The following is a 19265-nucleotide window of genomic DNA, read 5'->3' as shown; positions in this document are numbered from 1 at the left end:
TGAGACCCCCAATTCTTCAGATAAAATTAAAAGAGGAGGGAGACTTACAATTGACCCCCTTAAATACTCTTTCTCATTATTGGATTCACCTGTGTATGTAGGTCAGGGGTCACTGAGCTTACCGAGCCAATTTGAGTTCCAACAATTAGTTCTGAAGGTTTTGGAATCATTAAAATGACAACAGATTTATGCACCTGCCTGATTTTGTTTAAACAATTCTTGCACACTTCCTGTAAATCCAATGAACTTCATTTCACTTCTCAAATATCACTGTGTGTGTCTCCTGTATGATATATTTAACTGACATTTTTTATTGTAACAACCAACAATTTATACAGGAAAATAATGACTATTAACAAGGCTGCCCAAACTTTTGCATCCCACTGTAGTTGCAGATGTTGAGAGATTCACATACTTTTACAGGCGGTTTATCAGGGACTTCGACACAGTGGTAACATCCCTCACACAACTTGACCACTGAAGTGTCGTTTCAGTGGTCTCCCTCTGCTCAACAGGCTTTCGACCAGATTAAGAAGCTGTTCTTCTCCACTTCTATCCTGGTTCAAGGGGACCTCAACAAACTCTTCATGGTGGAAGTGGACGCTTCTCACCCAGGTCAGAATCACACGTCAGTTTCTTCAGCATCTGTTTTGTTGGCCTTCTTTAGTGAGAGACACACATGAATATGTGACGACCTGCTTGGTTTGCGCACAAAACAAGGTGCCAAATACTCGTCCCGCTGGCCTGATTCGACCTCTGCCTACTCCAAAGAGGCCGTGGTCTCACATTGCCTTGGACTTTGTCACTGGCCTCCCGCCTTCATCAGGTAACACAACCATCCTTACCATAATTGACCGTTTTTCCAGGTTGGTGCACTTTGGGCTCCTCTCCGTGAGCCCAATTAAATATTTGTAACCTACAATTTGTAGGTTGGAAGAAAATTGTCTTTTTTAATCACGACACATCCTTATCACACTGAACTATGTTGAAAAGGTTGATGGAACCCACTGGAATAAATGAAGGCTGAAAAATAGATTTCAGCTTTGAGATACAGGTAGTGCTGCAAAGGTTCAGCACCCATTCTTAAAAATGTTAATAGGACAATAGAAAAGTAGACTGCACACAAATGGGGAAATTCCTCTTTAAAAAATACGATTTCTCAATGAAGTGTGGAGTTCTAGCGAGGCACAAACATCAACCTATGGAACCAGTTCTACGCTGCACTTGACAGACACGACCACGACTTGTGACCCCATACAGACAGAAGGCAGCACACACTAGGAAGATATCGGAGGCACTGTGAAGTATCCTGAAAGTTTATGATCTTCAGGTGAATAATTATAAAGATAAATTTGAGGTGATTGGAATTCTTGTCAAATGAGTAAAAAACAGGCTCTTTTTTTATTTTACATGTCTTGCTTGTCAAATTTCCTCACAGCAACTTTACTTATTGATACTGTGTCTATTCTAGGTTGCCCTTAAGTGGTTATGGGGACCATCAAGCATAGGCATGAACCCCCTCAATGAGATTATTGTCAAGACTGGCTACGGATACCGAATACGGGGATTCCCAGGTACTTGTAGATGTCTTCGATATCTGCAATGTTGCCTTCTGGTAGCTCGGTCCCCTCGGTTCTGACTACCTTCCCTTTCTTCGTTACAATCCGACTACACTTCTCCAATCCAATGGCATTCCTTGCTGTAGATCCTGGTGGTGTGGATCAGTGAATCGATGTCTCGTTCACTCCTGGCACACAGCTTGATGTCATCCACGTAGAGGAGGTGACTGAGGATTGTCCGTAATGCTGCATTCACATCTTCTAGGAGACCTTCAGAGGGGACTTCCTGTATTTTAAATGTCTTCATCCCAGCAATATTCATCCTGTTTGCAAAATCCACACCATCTGTCCTTCTGTGTCTCTCTCCTTAACACCATTCCTACCCAATACCTCCTCTTCACCTACTTGACTATTAACGTCTGCTCCATTCACCACTCACTCTCTACCACTTGAACCAACTTGAACCAGCTCACTGCAGTTTATCTTTCTTTTCTGACATCCAACACTGAAAACCTTCAACATCACAACTTTGACTTTCAGATTCAAATTAATGATCCTGTTTAACACTCCCTTCATCTACACAACACATGCTCTTCCAGGTCTGCTCAACCTGGTCTTGGGCACACACAATGTTACTTCTCTCCTCATATCAACCAGCTCCCTCCCTTACTAGTCATGGTCCATAAACCAATATGATGTAGGGGTGGCTGGAGCATAGGAGAAGAGGTAAAGCAGGTCATCTACTAATCGGAAGGTTGGTGGTTCAATCCTTGGCTGCTCCAGTCTGTATGCCAAATATTCTTGGGCAAGATAACTCCAAGTTATTCCCAAAGGCATCCATCGGAGTGTGAATGTATATGAATGTTAGATACAAACACCAATGCATAGGATGCTTCTATGAATGAGGCATGTTGTGCATGTGCTTTGAGTGCTCAGATAGAACAGAAAAGCCCTACATAAGAACCGTGGTACATAATATTAATATGGCCAAGTCTGGAGTCTGTAGGTCACTCCAAACCTCCCTGTTCACCCCGGCTTTGGACTGACATTAGGAGTGATAATAATGATTATAGTTATTGTAAATTTTCTTAAAACGACCAGACCTTCATTTGTTGGCACACATGGTCAGCATGATTTATGCAGACGTGTGAGTGTATGCACTGTTAGTAACTGAGGGTACTGATTCCACACTGGACCGTATAAGCACCATGGCATCATGTAAAATGTGTATTAGTTTTGTTCTTTTGTTTTATTTCTTGAGTGATCACAGTGCATTTTCTGCTGAACCTCTGACAAAGTGCAGCTTCAGCATGGTCACAGAAGTCTTTTAAGTCTTGTTAGGTTTGTGCATATGAATTATTGATATCTAAAGAGGGACCCCCTCCTGTGCCAGCCATTCTCCAAACCCAACTCCTTTCATAGTCCCTAGAGAGATCAGCCAATCAGATCAGATTTGTCTTACTTGACTGATCCCTGAGAAACAGAGACTGAAACTCCTTGTAACCCTTTTGATCCAAAATAATGTCGTTATATAGAGAATTGCTGGTTAGCTGCCTGCACTGGTCATAGAATAATGGTGTTCTGTCAGGACAAGCAAGGCAAGCAGTGTTTGCCTTTTAAAAGCTAAAAATTGATATAAAATGTTCCAAATTAAGTTATCTCTCTCTTTTCATCTAAGACAGCGCTGTCATAAAGCCCCTCGCATGTCAATGTGTGCATCCAGCTTTTACACTACTGCCATCTTGTGGCCACAGTCGTCTATTGTCGCTGAAACCTGCGCTTATTTCATCTCGTAGCAAAGTCTGGTCTGTCTCTGAGGGCATGTTCATCTCCCATTGACAATGACTGCAGCTGAGGAAGCTGAGAGGCCAGCAGCTTGTATCTCGTGATTTATGAGGACACACTCTGGACGAAGCGCTGTTCTGTGACTTTACACTGATCGGAGAGAATCGGTGTGAGGCGTGTTTGCCTTTCTGTAAGAGCATCCCCTGCTTCAAAGAAATTGTGCCAACTTCATGCAAGCATTCCAACTTTGATGGCAGTTTGTAATGCACATACTGCAAGAACCTGTTTTCTTCTGCTTATCCACTTCAAGGTTGTGGGAGGAGGGGGTGGGGTGGGGTGGAGCCTGCTGTCATAGAGGCAGAGTACATTCTGGACAGGTCGCCAGTGTATCTCAGGGCTAACACGTAGAGACTGACAACCATCACACTCACATCTACAGCATCATTCATGTCTTTGGAGTGTGGAAGGAGCCATGCAGACTCAGAGCCCAGGCAGACTCGGAGCCCAGGCAGACTCAGAGCCCTGGCAGACTCGGAGCAAAAAAAAACAACAGAAACAAAACACCAAGAAGAACAATTTGCAGCTGAATTAGGTTTCGTTTTGGTAACATGACTGGGTATAAAAAAGACCGTCTATATGAGCCAGCTTTTCTCAAAAGTAAAGATAGGCAGAGGTTTGTCAAATTTGTTTGTCAATTGCAAAAACTTTGAATATTTCATCATCTACAATATGCATGAATCAGGCTTACATTATGACCACCTGCCTGATATTGTGTTGAGCCCCCTTTTCCAGTCAAAACAGCATTGACCCATCGGGGATTGGACTCCACTAGACGTCAGTAGCAGTGCTGTAGTATCTTGCAAGATGTTAGCAATAATTCCTGTAAGTTGTGAGATGGGGCCTCCATGAATCAAAATAGTTTCCCCAGCATATCCCACAGATCGTTGAGGGGATTGAGATCTTGGGAATTTGAAGGCCAAGTCAACACCCAAACCTTATTGTACTCTTCAAACTGATCCTGAAACAGTTTTACGTTACGGCAAGATGAAATGTCCTGATGAAAGCCATAAAAGATAACTGTTTCAATGACACTGTGTGCATCATCTGCACGACTGCTTGCTTGTACGAGTCAAGCAGGACCTAAGGTTTCCCAACAGAAGCCCAAAGCATCACTCTGCCTTAGCACAGTTGCTCTCTTCTCAAAGGGCATCCTGATTCCAGGTGATCCCCAGGAAAGTCTCACACACATGTACCCGGCCATCCACGTGACATAAAAGAAAATGTGATTCCTCAGACTACGTCATCTTCTTCCATTGCTGCAGTTTTGATGCTCACATGCCCATTGTTGGTGCTTTTGACGGTGAAGAGGGGTCAGCATGTGCACCCTGTAATCTGTAGTTATGCAGTCCATACACAACAAACTGTACTGCACTGTGTATTCTGACGCGTTCCATTCAAAACCAGCTTGAACTTTTTCTGCAATTAGAGCTTCAGGAGCTTGTCCGTTAGATCAGATGACAAGGGCCAATCTTTGGTCCCCATATGCATCAATATGCCTTGGTGGTCAATGCCTCGAAGAGATTCTGGCAAACCGTCAGACGTCTCAGGAGGGGAAAGCGGTGCTCTACCTGCACTGTGTATAGTGCTGGTGGAGCGCTGCTGACGTCGACTGAGAAAATTGTCAGGCGGTGGAAGGAATACTTCGAGGACCTCCTCAATCCCACTGACACGTCTTCCGAGGAGGAAGCAGAGTCTGGGGATGAGGGGAATGACCCGCCAATTTCCGGGGGCGAGGTCACTGAGGCAGTTAAACAACTCCTTGGTGGCAGAGCCCCTGGTGTTGATGAGGTCCGCCCCGAGTTCCTGAAGGCTCTGGACGTTGTAGGGCTGTCCTGGTTGACACGCCTCTGCAATGTTGCGTGGAGATCAGGGGCAGTACCTGTGGACTGGCAGACCGGGGTGGTGGTCCCCATCTTTAAGAAGGGGGACCGGAGGGTGTGTTCCAACTACAGGGGGATCACACTCCTCAGCCTCCCTGGGAAAGTCTATGCCAGGGTGCTGGAAAGGAGAGTTCGTCCGCTAGTTGAACCTCGGATACAGGAGGAACAATGCGGTTTTTGTCCTGGTCGCGGAACACTGGACCAGCTCTTTATCCTCTCCAGGATACTTGAGGGTGCATGGGAGTTTGCCCAACCAGTCTACATGTGTTTTGTGGACTTGGAGAAGGCATTCGACCGTGTCCCTCGGGGTGTCCTGTGGGAGGTGTTGCGGGAATATGGGGTGTCTGGCCCATTGCTACGGGCCATTCGATCCCTATATAACCGTTGCAAGAGCTTGGTTCGCATTGCCGGCAATAAGTCGGACTCGTTCCCGGTGGGTGATGGGCTCCGCCTTTGTCTCCGGTTCTGTTCATAATTTTTATGGACAGGATTTCTAGGCGCAGCCAAGTGGCGGAGGGCTTTCGCTTTGGTGGCCTCAGAATCTCATCTCTGATTTTTGCAGATGATGTGGTTCTGTTGGCTTCATCGGGTGAGGGCCTCCAGCTCGCACTGGAACGGTTCACAGCAGAGTCTGAAGCAGCGGGAATGAGGATCAGCACCTCCAAATCTGAGGCCATGGTTCTCAGCCGGAAAAGGGTGGAGTGCCCACTCCGGGTCGGGGATGAGTTCCTGCCCCAAGTGGAGGAGTTCAAGTATCTTGGGGTCTTGTTCGCGAGTGATGGGAGAAGGGAGCCGGAGATCGACAGACGGATTGGGGCTGCAGCTGCAGTAATGCGGACGCTGCACCGGTCCGTCGTGGTGAAGAGGGAGCTGAGTGTAAAAGCGAAGCTCTCAATTTACCGGTCGATCTACGTCCCTACCCTCACCTATGGCCACGAGCTGTGGGTAGTGACCGAAAGAACGAGATCGCGGATACAAGCGGCAGAAATAAGCTTCCTCCGAAGGGTGGCTGGCCTTTCCCTTAGAGATAGGGTGAGAAGTTCGGCCATCCGGGAGGGGCTCAGAGTAGAGCAGCTGCTGCTCCACATCGAAAGGAGCCAGCTGAGGTGGTTCGGGCATCTGACAAGGATGCCCCCTGGGCGCCTCCTGGGTGAGGTGTTCCAGGCATGTCCCACCGGGAGGAGGCCCCGGGGCAGACCCAGGACACGCTGGAGAGATTATATCTCTCGGCTGGCCTGGGAACGCCTTGGTGTTCCCCCGGATAAGCTGGAGGAGGTGGCTGGGGAGAGGGAGGTCTGGGCCTCTTTGCTTAGGCTGCTGCCCCCGCGACCCGGCCCCGGATAAAGCGGATGAAGATGGATGGATGGATGGATGGGTCAATGACCCTGTTGCTGGTTCACTACTGTTTGTTCCTTGGACCAGTTCTGATAGATGCACACCACGGCAGGACAGAATTACTACACAAGAACGGCAGTTTTGGCTTTGACCCAGTCGAACTGGCATTTTTAACATTGTTGAAGCGCCATCAAAGATGAAGCTTTGCTAGCGGGACTCCGTGTTTGACTTGTGTCTCTGTGTCTCTAACTGGAATCAAACCAGTTCAACCAATTTATGATTCACTGAATTCAGTGTTTATTTACATTCATACAGCAACACAACTTTTAAGGAAACAAACTCCAGAGAAACACTGACTTTAAAACCAAACCTGGCAAGAGGAAAATGGTGGCATACCTTGGGCAGAGTCGAAGGTCCCACAGTCGAATAAAGGTATCATAACCACAGGTGAAGAGCTGGAACGGAGACTCAAACCTGATATCCAGCACACCGGCACCACGACGAAAGTCTGAGCCCAGAGTGCCTAAGAATATCGATCTAGTGAAGACAGGAGTGGTAAATGTATTTATTGAGTTTTTTTATTCCACATATGAAATTAAACAGAGTTTAAAAACTGAAAAAAAGAAACTGAAAGTTATTTTTTTGTGGTTTTGTGTTTTGTTCGCCAGCATGACATTGCTGAGTCATTCCTATGCTAATATGCACAGTAGGTTGAATAATTAGACAAATTAATGCTTAACTAGTGGTGCTCTAAGGGGCTATTGGAGAGCTTTATAATAATATGAATACAGTATAGGGCGATACACAACTGTTATTTAATACATGTTAGTCACAGTTTCAGTATTTACGAATAAAAGCTACGTCTCACTCCACATCTGTCATTGCTTTAATAAAGGCAAGAGCCAGAGTGTCAAGCCACAGTATTCTGCCAGCCCCAAGCATGGATGAGTGCAGAGGACTGCATCGGGAAAGGGAACCAACATAAAATCTTTGCCAGATTAAACATGAAGATCATCAACAAAACGTCCGTACTGGAATGGGCGTGGCCCAGGTTAACAACGACTGCCACCGGTGCTGTTGGCCAGGATGGTGCCGGTGGAAACGGTGCTACTGTTGGCTGAAGACGGAGGCGTTGAAAGAAGAGGAGGAGAACGCATGTTTTGAGGCCGTGAGAGAGAAAGAAGATTATGAGTGTATATGTGAGGGTAAAAATTTGAAACACAGGGGCATAAGAGGGAATTCAAACTATTCTACCATAGTGAAGATAGGAAGAGAAATAGAATATATGAAAAGTGTTGTGCAGATGAAGAGGATGTTGAGTTTGAAGCTGGGAATCAACGGACTAATACTGAATGTTGTCAATTTAATGTTAGAAGTGAAAGAGTTATTCTGGAGTAAGTTGGATGAAGTGGTAGAAAGCGTGCCCAGATAAGAGGTGACGAGAATGGACTTCAGTGGAGGTGACGGGAAGAGAAGGGAGGAATAAAGCAGTAGAGGAACATGCCGTGGACTATCTTTAGACGCTGCAACCCAACATGTGGTGTCAGGGGAGAATGTTGCTAGGCAGTGTTAGATGGTTGGATGGAGGGTGACTAAAAGTCAAGAAAAAGAAGCAAGACCCAAAGATTACTTTGTGGAAGTTTAAGAAGAAAGAATGTTGGTACTTTCAGCTGCTCCCATATTTCCTGAGCAATCACTCAGGATCATGTCTGAATCATGTTTTGATTTAGCACAGCTTTAATAATAATAATAATAATAATAATAATAATAATGGATACTTTATTGATCCCCATGGGGAAATTACTTGTTTTTCTCTGCATTTGACCCATTCACTCTGTGAAGCAGTGGGCAGCCCACTAAGCAGGCGCCCGGGGAGCAGTGTGTAGGGACGGTACCTTGCTCAGGGGTACCTCAGGGTAGCCGTTAAGTGGATTCGAACCGCCGACCTTCCAATCATGGGGTGACCACTTTACCTACTGAGCTATCCCTGCCCCAAATGCCGAAAGCCCTTCCTGATTTAACCCTCCCCATTTATCCAGGCATGGGACCAGCACTGGGACTAACTGGTAAATGGACTGGTTCTTATATAGCACTTTTCTACACTACTGGAGTAAGCGCTTTATACGACTTGCCTCTTTCACCCATTCATACAAGCACCTCTTTTCCTATGCCTATGTGCTTTTCTATCTAACATTCACACTGCAGTTAATGTATTGTAGATCAACCATGGATTCAGTATCTTGCCCAACAGCCAAGCTTCCAACCTACAGATAAGTAGATGACCAGCTTGTGACCACCTGAGGCTGGGTTAGTGGCTCTTACTCTTGAACTAATGGTCTTTTGTATTGGTGCAACGGATCACGGTTGATCCGTAATCCGAACCGATCCCACTCCACGGTTCGGCACGCACAAAGATTCGAAAAAGAAGGAAAAAAAGTATGCGTGGTGAGTCTGTCAAGTGATAGTTATGGCCAGCGCTAGCGGTCCAAGTGCAGGAGCAGAGGAGTTTGCTGCCCAGTCCGACCGGGCTAAAGCTATTACAGAAGCTGTTGGGGTGTTTAGCTGCAGACGGGAGGCCGTATTCTGTTGTGCAAAACAAGGGGTTTAAACTACGATGAACGTGCTTCAGCCACGCTACGATATCTCGTTTGCGCGTCCACTTTAGTGGCAAGATCGTTCCAAGCATGTCTGAGCAGCAAAGGATTTAAGTTGTGGCTGAACTGTCCCAGGCATCTTCTGTTGCCCCAGCTACAAATGGGTGGAGCTCCAGGGCAACGGAAAGCTTCGTGACCGTGACAGCTCATTATGTCGCAGCGGAGTGCGATATAATGAGCCTTGAGGCGACTGTTGTTGTGATTTGGTGCTGTGTAAATAAAACTGAATTGAATTGAGTGGTAGATACAAAGACTGTACTGCCCTATATTGAACCATAATTTTTTTTAATAATTGAGTCTTGAGTTGAATGTTTTTAACAGGCAAAAAATACTTCAATAAGTGAAGTAGTAAATGTTACATTTTTTTGTCTTTTTTCCTTTTTTGCTGATCGGAAGATTGATCCGATCCAAACCGTGAGAGTTTTGATCCGTTGCACCACGAGTCTTTTGCATGTAGAGTAAATGTGCTAACATCACAGCATGGAGCCAAATGACTGGGATTTTACTGTCAAGGTATCAAACAGAGTTTCACAGCAACCTCGTGTTCTCTGAGGTAACTTTAATGTTCTCTGTTTTGTGGTTAACAGAATCTGCGTTTGAAGACAGAAAGTTAAAAGCTCTGATAAAATATCAGAAGGTGAGTGTAACGCATTCTGCCACAAATCTTTGTAAGGGCAGACTACACGAGCAGGTGCTTGAGTTTCCATACCTGTGGGACTAAAAACACCTGGATTCAGAGATTAAGAGGTGTGGACTGATACCTTGTCCCTCCAGTGTCTCTCTGAGCGTGGGGGCAGCGAGACAGCTAAATTATCAGAATGAGCGACTGAAAAATAAAGTTTGTGTTTCCGAGCAGATGTAGTGTGTCCCTGCAGTCTACCTCGGTGCACCACGCTCTTATGATCACAGCTCCATTCCACTTGCTCCTCAGCTCTTGATTACTGAAGAATAACTTGCACTCAGCAGGATGGATTATTAGAGAATAACTGTCTCATTGTTGCCATTTAATACCCTCCATGACCGTGACTGTGTGCGACTCTCGCATGTTTGATACCTGTCTCGTAGCAACCATTTAAAGGAGACTGCCGGCCATAGCAACCGAGCAGCCCTACGCCTCAGCTAATGTCCCCCTCCCTAAACCTGGAGCTCTATCCATAGCCTTGGGATGGTAATCCCCTAGCCTTACCTCAGGGAACCTTTTTATTGGGCCAGGGCTTTCCCTACAGGGTGCCTTATTGGGTGAGAGCTTTCTCATTGCTCGGGTCTCATGACTAAGAGTTTGTGTCTCTGTGAGGTGGTTGTGAGGTAGTGACCCCTCATTTTCCCCTTACCACCAAAACCAAGGAGCTTAGCATATGCCACAAAAGGAAACTCATTTAAGCCAAAGGGATACAAGCCTGTCTATTCATAACTAAATAATGATGTCTCCATCACAGCACTACCACTAACTAAAAAGAGATCAACAATTCATAACCCCAGCTATTGAAATCCTGTTGACACGATGTTATTCCTAAAAACGAGCTAATAAAACACAAAGCATCCAAATGTGAGAGGAAAAGAAAAACAACTTTCATCAAAGAGCTGATATTTGTGCAGCGATCTTAAAGGCAGTAACAGCACCATGAAATGAACTGAAGCACAGCAAGAAACAGCAGGAAATCTCAAACTGGCAGGCCACTGGCTTTTACTGGTGTGTGTTCACAGAACAGAGGCAGAACCATGCAATCTGTCAAAATCTGCTCTCATGTGACCAGCAGAATCTTCTGTTATTACTTACCAAGATCTCAATAACCTAAACTGTTATACAGATGCCACCAAAGAAACCGAGACATATCCACACACATCCCTGAAAAAGAAAAGACAGATGTGCGCTAAACTTATCGCACCAACCACGGCTTCTGCTCAGCCGTCTCCGATTTGTGTAACGTTTATAATGATTGCTGTGAAATGTAACTTCATATATCAAATACTTTTCAAGATCATTAAAAGAGGTCGGTCAACCCACTTATAGGCTGGAGGATTTAACATGAACAGAATATTAAAGACAAAAGCTTGAACTTTGTCACCATTAAATGATTCAGAATCGGTCATTTGCCACAGATACGTCCACAATAGTGTCGGTAAGTTAAAACATGAAACAAAACCCTGCAAAGTCCCAAACAAGCAAACTGCAAAATCACTAAATAGTGGTGATTTCTGAAATTCACAATGCTGTAAAATAAAGCACGTAGAAAACTTTCTAACATGAAATTAGCCACAAAAATCAGGAAAGAGCCATTTTCATTCAGCGTTCATGTTGAACTGAAAGTCTGTCCTGAGTGGAAGGAAATTCTGGAGTTTCCAGATCATACGCTAATGATAACCGAGGAAATCATTTTGTTAAATAAGTGAATATTTTTTATTTTCTAGACCTACTATTTTGAGACCTATTGACCCGGAAGACTTAAAATATACTGAGAGGCAAAACGTGCATATAGTTAACAGAACTTTCTACTGATATTTTTGTTTTTGTGATACTTTTGTTTGCTCGATCCAGCATTAAAGTTGAACGAAAATCACATTTTGTTCATTTTGTTACTAACAAATTCTAGTTGTAAAGTATTCGGGCTAGTTTTGAATTATTGTGAAATCCGGTTGTTCAGTCTGATGTCACTAGCCGTGTCTGGGCCTAAACTCCGCTGCAGATCCATATATCAAACGATCACTATGGCATTACTGAGAGTTGAAAAACTGTCTAAAGTCTTTCATCTTTAATAAAATGATCAGCGTTCTGCTCTACCAGGTGTAACAACTGAGTTTAACATCCAGGCATCCATGAAAACGGAATTTATGACATTTAACGGAGTTAGAAGTTAGCAGGAAGTTAGCTCGCTAGCTTCTATCTAAATACAATATAGCATGTCCTGACTGCGGGGTTTTGGAAACAAATTCAAATGTACAGCTCTGTTATCACTTCCAGCATAAATGAAGACAGAAAACTAAACAGCAGTGACGTTTGTAGGGTTACTGACGTTGGGCTAGCTGCTATATAATGATGTGCTAGCGACCGCTAGCGACACAGCTATGTTAGCATAATATAAACAAGCTAACTTTTTTTCCACTCGATAAAAGTTACCGTGAGTGTTCTCGGTGGTCAGGAACAAATGTAATCGCATGGCAGGATGCTGTAAAAGGACCAAACTTCAGCCAGGAGAACAACTGAGATAATCCATCCACAATACGAGGTTAGTCATTCATATACTGCTGCATGGGCTGGGCTGTAGTTACATCCTAAGGTTTTAAAAACTGAGCTTAAATAAATGATTAGTGGTGATAAAAGCCGAGGGAGGTCAACAGTGATCACTGACTGTTTTAGGAGCTTTTTGAGATTAAATAGAAGAAAATACAAAACATTAAACATGTTAACAACACAAAAGCCATATTAAACACAGACTACTTTAGACCCGGAAGTAGGATTCGTCACGTCATCACTGAACAACCGGATATATTTATATACAGTTCAGAAACTGGCACTACTTGTCTTTTTTATATTGGTGTGCTCCCTAATATGCGAGTTTATGAGACAGCTTGAATACATTTGTTATTTCTTCATGTTTTACGCAGCGTGCACTCACTCTGCGCTTCCAGATTACAGACTCTGGTTTATTTTGATGGTTTGACAGACCAGTGAAAATATCAGGTTTTTTGACGTATCCATGTTCAAACATTGACCGAAAAGTGATTTTCTATATGAAAATTTCACAGCACTAAATATGTTCAAACTTTGCAGTTTTATCAGACTTGGTTGATCAGGACATGAAACTGGCTGATGCTAAAGATTCACACGTAAATGCAACTTTGTTGGAAAAATAATCCATTTCTTCAGATGAAGCGATCCGAGCTGCACTTGGGAAGTTATTTTATGAGATGGGCAGCCTGGTGCCCTGGCTGGGTGTGGGGTGGGTATGTGGGGGGGGGGGGCTACAGGCTTAGTATTTGTTATGAAGAGACTTCTGGCTGCGTGACACACAGCGTCTGTCTTGATTTAAGCCTGTCTGGCCTTATTGTAGGAGTCAGGTTGGCTTTAGTGGGCCACACACAAGCAAGCAGTGAAAGGATTTACTAATGAATTGACAATGTTGAAAAAAACACTAAGAAAGGCTGATTATCCTTCAGTATGTGGCAGCTGTAGAATAGTAGTGTGTGTATATTTTTGTGTTTTGGTGACAGGCGGGGTTGAAGGCTCCAAAACTGGATCCTGGGGATGTGCTGGGAAACAGGCCTCCTGTCAAAAGCAATCACACAGGTAGAGAAAAGGAGCCACGCTGAGGTTTTTAGCCACTAAAACAAACAGAGGGGAGCCGTGCATCCACCCAATTTACCCACACCTCTGCGCTCGCTGCTCCACAACTGCACGTCTCCTGGCAGAGTCAGTGGAGGTGGGTGTTGGGACCACATCAATGTCACATACACATGTGCGTCTGCCATTTGTTTAACAGAGCTTCTGCTCCGATTCAGTCATTTCACCGCGCTCCTTTCAGATTCAGGAATGTGAGGAATCCCAGCCCGACCGTTTGATTGTTAAAAGGAGCGCCTCCTTTGGGAAGGAGCCGAGGGTAACGTTGGGTGTTGGGAGCGATGGTCGGGGTGGTTTTTCTTTGATGTGTTTTTCCCCTTCTCTGTGTTTAACCATGAGTGAAGACAGTGTGAAATGTTGGGTTGCCCCTTGTGTGGGATGCACCTCTATATGGGTGATCATAAGACTTCTTTGTCCCTCTGAGATGAGAAAAAAGACAAAATCGACTTGAAGAGGGTGAGAAAGAAAAACGGTTAAACCCAAAGCAAAGCCAAAGGAAGCTTCCTTGTGGAAGCTTGTGGTTTGTTCTTCTCTAAACTGGCTGCAGCAGCTGATGTTCGGTTTGGTGTGATGGCTTTTGTTCTGATATGTACAGAGTTTGATGCTGGAGAGTGTTTGATGCACTGAAAGTATTCACAAAATTCCAGGTAAAGTGTATTTGCACATTATTTCCTCAGAAATGAGGAATTAAAAAATGCCTGCATACCCGTGTTTAGCTGTAAAATAAAGAAATTTACATGAGATAAATAAATAACACAGAAACCGTCTTGATGCCTGCAAAATCATCCAGGTGAGCAAATCCCAAAAAGTTGTTTCTGTTTATCTGGATGTAGTTTACAGTCAGTCCAGATGAACAGAGACTGAGATCGCTCGGCTAACCTTTATCCAAAATTTGAATAAAAGGACTTAACATCCAGTCGTTTATGGCTAAAGTGATAAAGAGTGTTAAAACAGTTTATTTATATGTGATTTTACTAACAGTTAATCATGCTTTATATTGCATTTCTATTTTTTGTGCCGTGTTGGAACCCCAAGGATTTGACGGTTTCCTGTTGGAGTATAACTTCAAACGATTTGGCTCCTTTCTATTGGCTTACACTGACATGGATTAGTTATTATTATAGAACTATAGAAAAACTGAAAATATATAATAAAAAATATAGATAATAAATGATGTGGTTTTGCCTCTTACATCTCATGTATGCGCGGATTAAACGTGTAACCTGGTATTTAAAAGTAAAAAGGTGTCAGAAAAATAAATACTCGAGTACCTGAAAAATCCTACTTAAGTACAGTAACAAAGTATTTCCCTGTAGTGTGATCCTGATGCTGGCAAGGTCACCGAGCGTGTAGAGCACTGCCACTTCTGACACTCGTGTCTTCTTCACACGGTCGAGTTCACTGATAATATTTGTTCAGAAAATGTTGCTGTCAGTGTTTCTCAGCTGCTCTCCCTCTCAAAGGCTGCAGAAGGTTGTCAGGTGTGAGGAGTGAACGTCCATCCACGTGGACTAAGCTCTGAAGGCTGGATGCTCTGTTCTTCACTACTTAGACTTCCATCCTCTGCGCTTGGTCCGGCCTGATGTCAGCTCCTTCTGTCATATTTGAAATTATTTAGAGGTTTTTTCTAAGGTCCAAACATTTTGGGAAACAGGGCTGCTGCCATAACATTTCAATATCATTCAAATATATAAATGCTGTTCAAGGGCCATCTCTCTTTAAATAATCAAATTCATTTCATGTCAGGGTAGTGTTTCCTGTTCAGCCGGGAGAAAAACCCAACAGCACAACAACAGCCTCCGGTCGTCGTGCGCCGTCAGTCTGTTCTCACTGGCTCAATGACAGGAGCTTCAGGTCCTCACTTTGGACTGACAAAGACTTGCTCCATGGAGTTTTCAAGCTGATGCAGATTTGTTAGTAAGATGGAAAATCAACAAAAGTCGAAATAGGCAGAGATCCGGTGAATTAAGACTGTTGAGGAGTTTTGATTCCAGCTCATCACACATGCTGAATCTTTGCTTCGAGTCTCACAATAACATAAAACATGCTCATTGTTCTCGTTTCAGGACTGTGTAACCTTTCACAGGAACACATGACGATTTAGAAGACTGAACTTGTGCGTGTTGTATATTGTGTTGTACAGAAACACCGTACACAGCTCATCGCGTTGCACTTCTGTCATGTGGATTACAGCCAAAGCTGCCGCTGCTCATTATCAAAAAGTTTCTAGCTGAGCTAATAATTATTGAAACATTTACATGACAAAAAACAAAGCAGGGTGTATGGAAGCATGTGTTGTGTGACTAACAATACTTTAACGATATGTTGCTCAACACAACGTTGTTATAGCGAGGAGCTTCCTGACTCACCGTTCAACATCCCAGATGCAGAGAGGGGAGAAGTTCTCGCAGCATGCAGTGCCTGTGACGAAGGAGCTGCACACAGAGAGGCAGAACATGTCCTTAAACAAGGTGAACAAACATGTACTGACACAAGAAAACAAGGTAGGAATCTACCCAAAATGATTGATTTAATTTTTACTTTTCATTTTTATCAGCTGGCTTATTGTCCTATATGGAAAAATATATTAAAAACAATTGCAGTGGATGAAAATGACCCTTATGTCCACATATGTAAAAGGAAGCGGTCATTCCAACGTTTCCTGTTTAACCAGCGTACTTTCCAAAATGCACAGAAGACATTTTATAAATGATGCTGAGATCTGGAAATCTTATTATTTCAAATCATTATTCTTTTTTAGATTTGCTTCCCTGTGGCTTCATCTGAACATCCAGATGAACAGACACAGTTTGAAACAGTGGATCCAGCACGAATCAGAAAGGGACAAGTATGAGGAGCCGGCAGGATTTAGCTGCTGGGCTCAAGATGCTCTAAAAGTGCATAAAGAGATTATCCCAGAACGCCTGCATCACATATTGCAAAGTAGCAAAAGATACACAAAAACTCCCTTTTAAAAACATTTGAAGTGTTTACTTTGAGTGAAATTAAAAGTGATTTAATACAGTTTGACAGTTTGTGCTAGCTCTGCTGTCTCAGAGTCAGAAGACTGTCTATAGTCTCCTTTCTCTGTGGGAGCACATGTGAGTGCACAGCATAGAAAGTGTTTCTGAAAAAGACAGTTTTGCACTGCTAAAGGAACAAAACTGTGAGCGCAGGTTCGAGACTGCTGTCTGTACAGAGCACCAGCGGCAGCACCTTAGAGGATTCATCGAGGCCCACTTTGCACTTGATTTCTTGACCTCATTTAGCAATTGTTATAAAAATGTTCTCTCATCACATAAAAGGTTCATTTTGAATAAGAATGTTTGTCTCTGGGGCCAGCGTAGCACAGCTGCATGCATACAGTACGTGTAGACAGCACATGCAGGGTTTGTCTGACCAGAATGGAGAGAAATGGGGAGTCTGGTAGGAAAATGTTCATTATCACAAATAACCAGATTCTCTTCTGGTCTTACATTCAGCACATGTTGTTTCCCAGCAGAATAAAAGACAAGAAAAGACCGCTCGAGCCTTTGACTCAAGAGGCAGGTTGGAATTAGCAGCCTCGGTATGCACAGTGAATGTCACGCATGTGGGGAGGTTAGGGAGAGGAAAAGGTGAGGGGAGGAGCACTGTGGGAGAAGGCTGACTAGGAGGGCTGAACTGGATGTGGAGACTCAGAGCTTAGTGCCCTCCTACAGGGTTGACAGACAGGGGGAGGACCCGCCTTTTACATGCAGAGGTAGCTACTGACAGATGCTTATGTCAAAATAATGAGGACTCAAGTCTGTACTGGAGTAGGTGGAGATGTTATTTGGAAAATATCACACTGCATCATTTCCACAGACTTGTCAGTTACACTTGTCATGCTTTCAACCTCCCATTCAGGCACAGCTTACAGGTACGAGATTAGACAGATTCTGGCTCCACGGAGTCATGCTAACGCTGGCTAAGTCTGTGCATTTGTGAATTTGCAGCCTACGTAGAAATAAAAAGTCTCCTTCCAGCATCAGAGTTCAGATTTCTGTTCCAAGCTGACAGAAGTTGAATCTGCTCTCTTTTTGTGTATTACTGATGAAACTCACTGCATGGCATTGTTTGTTATAATTCAGAGTAAATTCCCAAGATTATTAATGTCCTAGTTTTTAATCTGTGGTAAGATAGGAAGCTCACTGCTAACTTTGAACTTCAGAGTCATCAAATTACATAAAAGCAGAACCAACTAAAACTTCAAAGCAAGATTTTGAGCAAGTGATGAGGTAGCACGGTACATGGGGAGAACTTTATCTCAAACTAGCTTTTAATAGAAGATATTTCTAGATTGAATGTATTAGATCAGGGGTGTCCAACTCCAGGCCTCGAGGGCCGCTGTCCTGCAGGTTTTAGATCTCACCCTGGGTCAGCACACCTGAATCGCACGATTAGTTCATCAGCTGTGTTGGATCAAGGACACATCTAAAGCCTGCAGGACAGGCGCCCTCGAGGCCTGGAGTTGCCCACACCTGTATTAAAGAATTGAGGGGAAACAAGAGAAAACTGAGGCGGGAACAGAAAGACACAAAGCGGGACTGGAACCCAACCAGCACCATAACCATCATCTTGTTCTTTATTACATTTTTTTTATATGGCATATTGTTCATGCCGTATTTCTATAAAGAGTCAAGTCCATAATCTTGACAAACATTTGTAGAACAAAACCTACAAGGTTCTGTGAGATGTCGAGGATGCAGCTGTACTCCAGCCTACATGTTCCTCCTCAGGACCAGACTCTCTTATGTTGAAAGGGCCACATGCTCTGTCTGACCTTCTTCCCCTCTCCTCTGCTTGACACAGCTCAAGTTGAATCAGCATATACTTTTAGCTCCACAGACAAACAAGCTGCTTGTGAACAGTAATGGCACTGTGGTGGAATCACATGCACTGGCTTGACTGAGCATTTATCATCCTGGAGGCTGTGCTGCCAAACCTAACAGGACTTGGCCTTACAAAGGCCTTGCAGCGGTGCAAAGCGTACCAAGCAGAGCTGCGACTGAGCCATGCTGTTGGCGTGTATGTACTTTGAACTGGAGCAACGAAGAACGTGCATGTTTGCAGGAAAACACACGCTCAGTAATGCGGGCAGCTGTCAGCCCCGTCACATAGCACAGACCTTTGGCAGGTTCCCAGTAATTAGTGTTGGGTAAACTCATTTATGACCCAGATGGGTCTGGGACCAGTAGGCACAGTGGGTGACCTCTGACCTTCCTGACACAGGATACAATAGGGTTATAGTCACACTTGCTATCTGGACCCTATTACTCTCCATTACTCACATTACTCACCCCTGACTTGGCTGTATCACAGCAAGAGGAGAGGAGGGGGACACCACCTACACAAAGAATGACTCCTTCTTATTTCTTCTGCTTCCTAAGCCAACTGAATCACCAACCAGATCTGATCTGGAGTCAGAACAATGGACTGATATTATAGCTGTTAAGGTCAAAGCCTCTATCGTGCCTAATTTTACCTAAACACATGCAAACAAACACGCAGCCACATCTCTGACCAGACTCCTTCTCTTCTGCTCAGTCAGTGGCTCCCCATCACATCACCTCTCATTAGCAACACCCTGGCCAACCTCAACAGCTGGCTGTATCATCTGAAGGCCCATGTGTGT

The 19265-nt window shown here is 44.1% G+C and overlaps 1 protein-coding gene across 2 annotated transcripts in view; it reads right to left on the bottom strand.

The window, feature by feature from the left end:
- Positions 1–19265, bottom strand: part of fbxw4 (F-box and WD repeat domain containing 4) — a 42612-nt gene that overhangs the window by 4063 nt on the left and 19284 nt on the right. For both annotated transcript variants that reach the window (XM_076891361.1, XM_004573796.3), the window contains exons 6-7: positions 15979–16044; positions 7016–7156 (exon numbers count right to left, since the gene is read on the bottom strand). In XM_076891361.1, the coding sequence (XP_076747476.1) occupies positions 7016–7156; positions 15979–16044 (207 nt within the window). The remainder of the gene's footprint in view (positions 1–7015; positions 7157–15978; positions 16045–19265) is intronic.

The sequence above is a fragment of the Maylandia zebra genome, linkage group LG13 (genome assembly GCF_041146795.1).
Source record: "Maylandia zebra isolate NMK-2024a linkage group LG13, Mzebra_GT3a, whole genome shotgun sequence".
Taxonomy (NCBI): Eukaryota; Metazoa; Chordata; class Actinopteri; order Cichliformes; family Cichlidae; genus Maylandia; species Maylandia zebra.
This window is presented reverse-complemented; position numbering and strand designations above follow the sequence as displayed.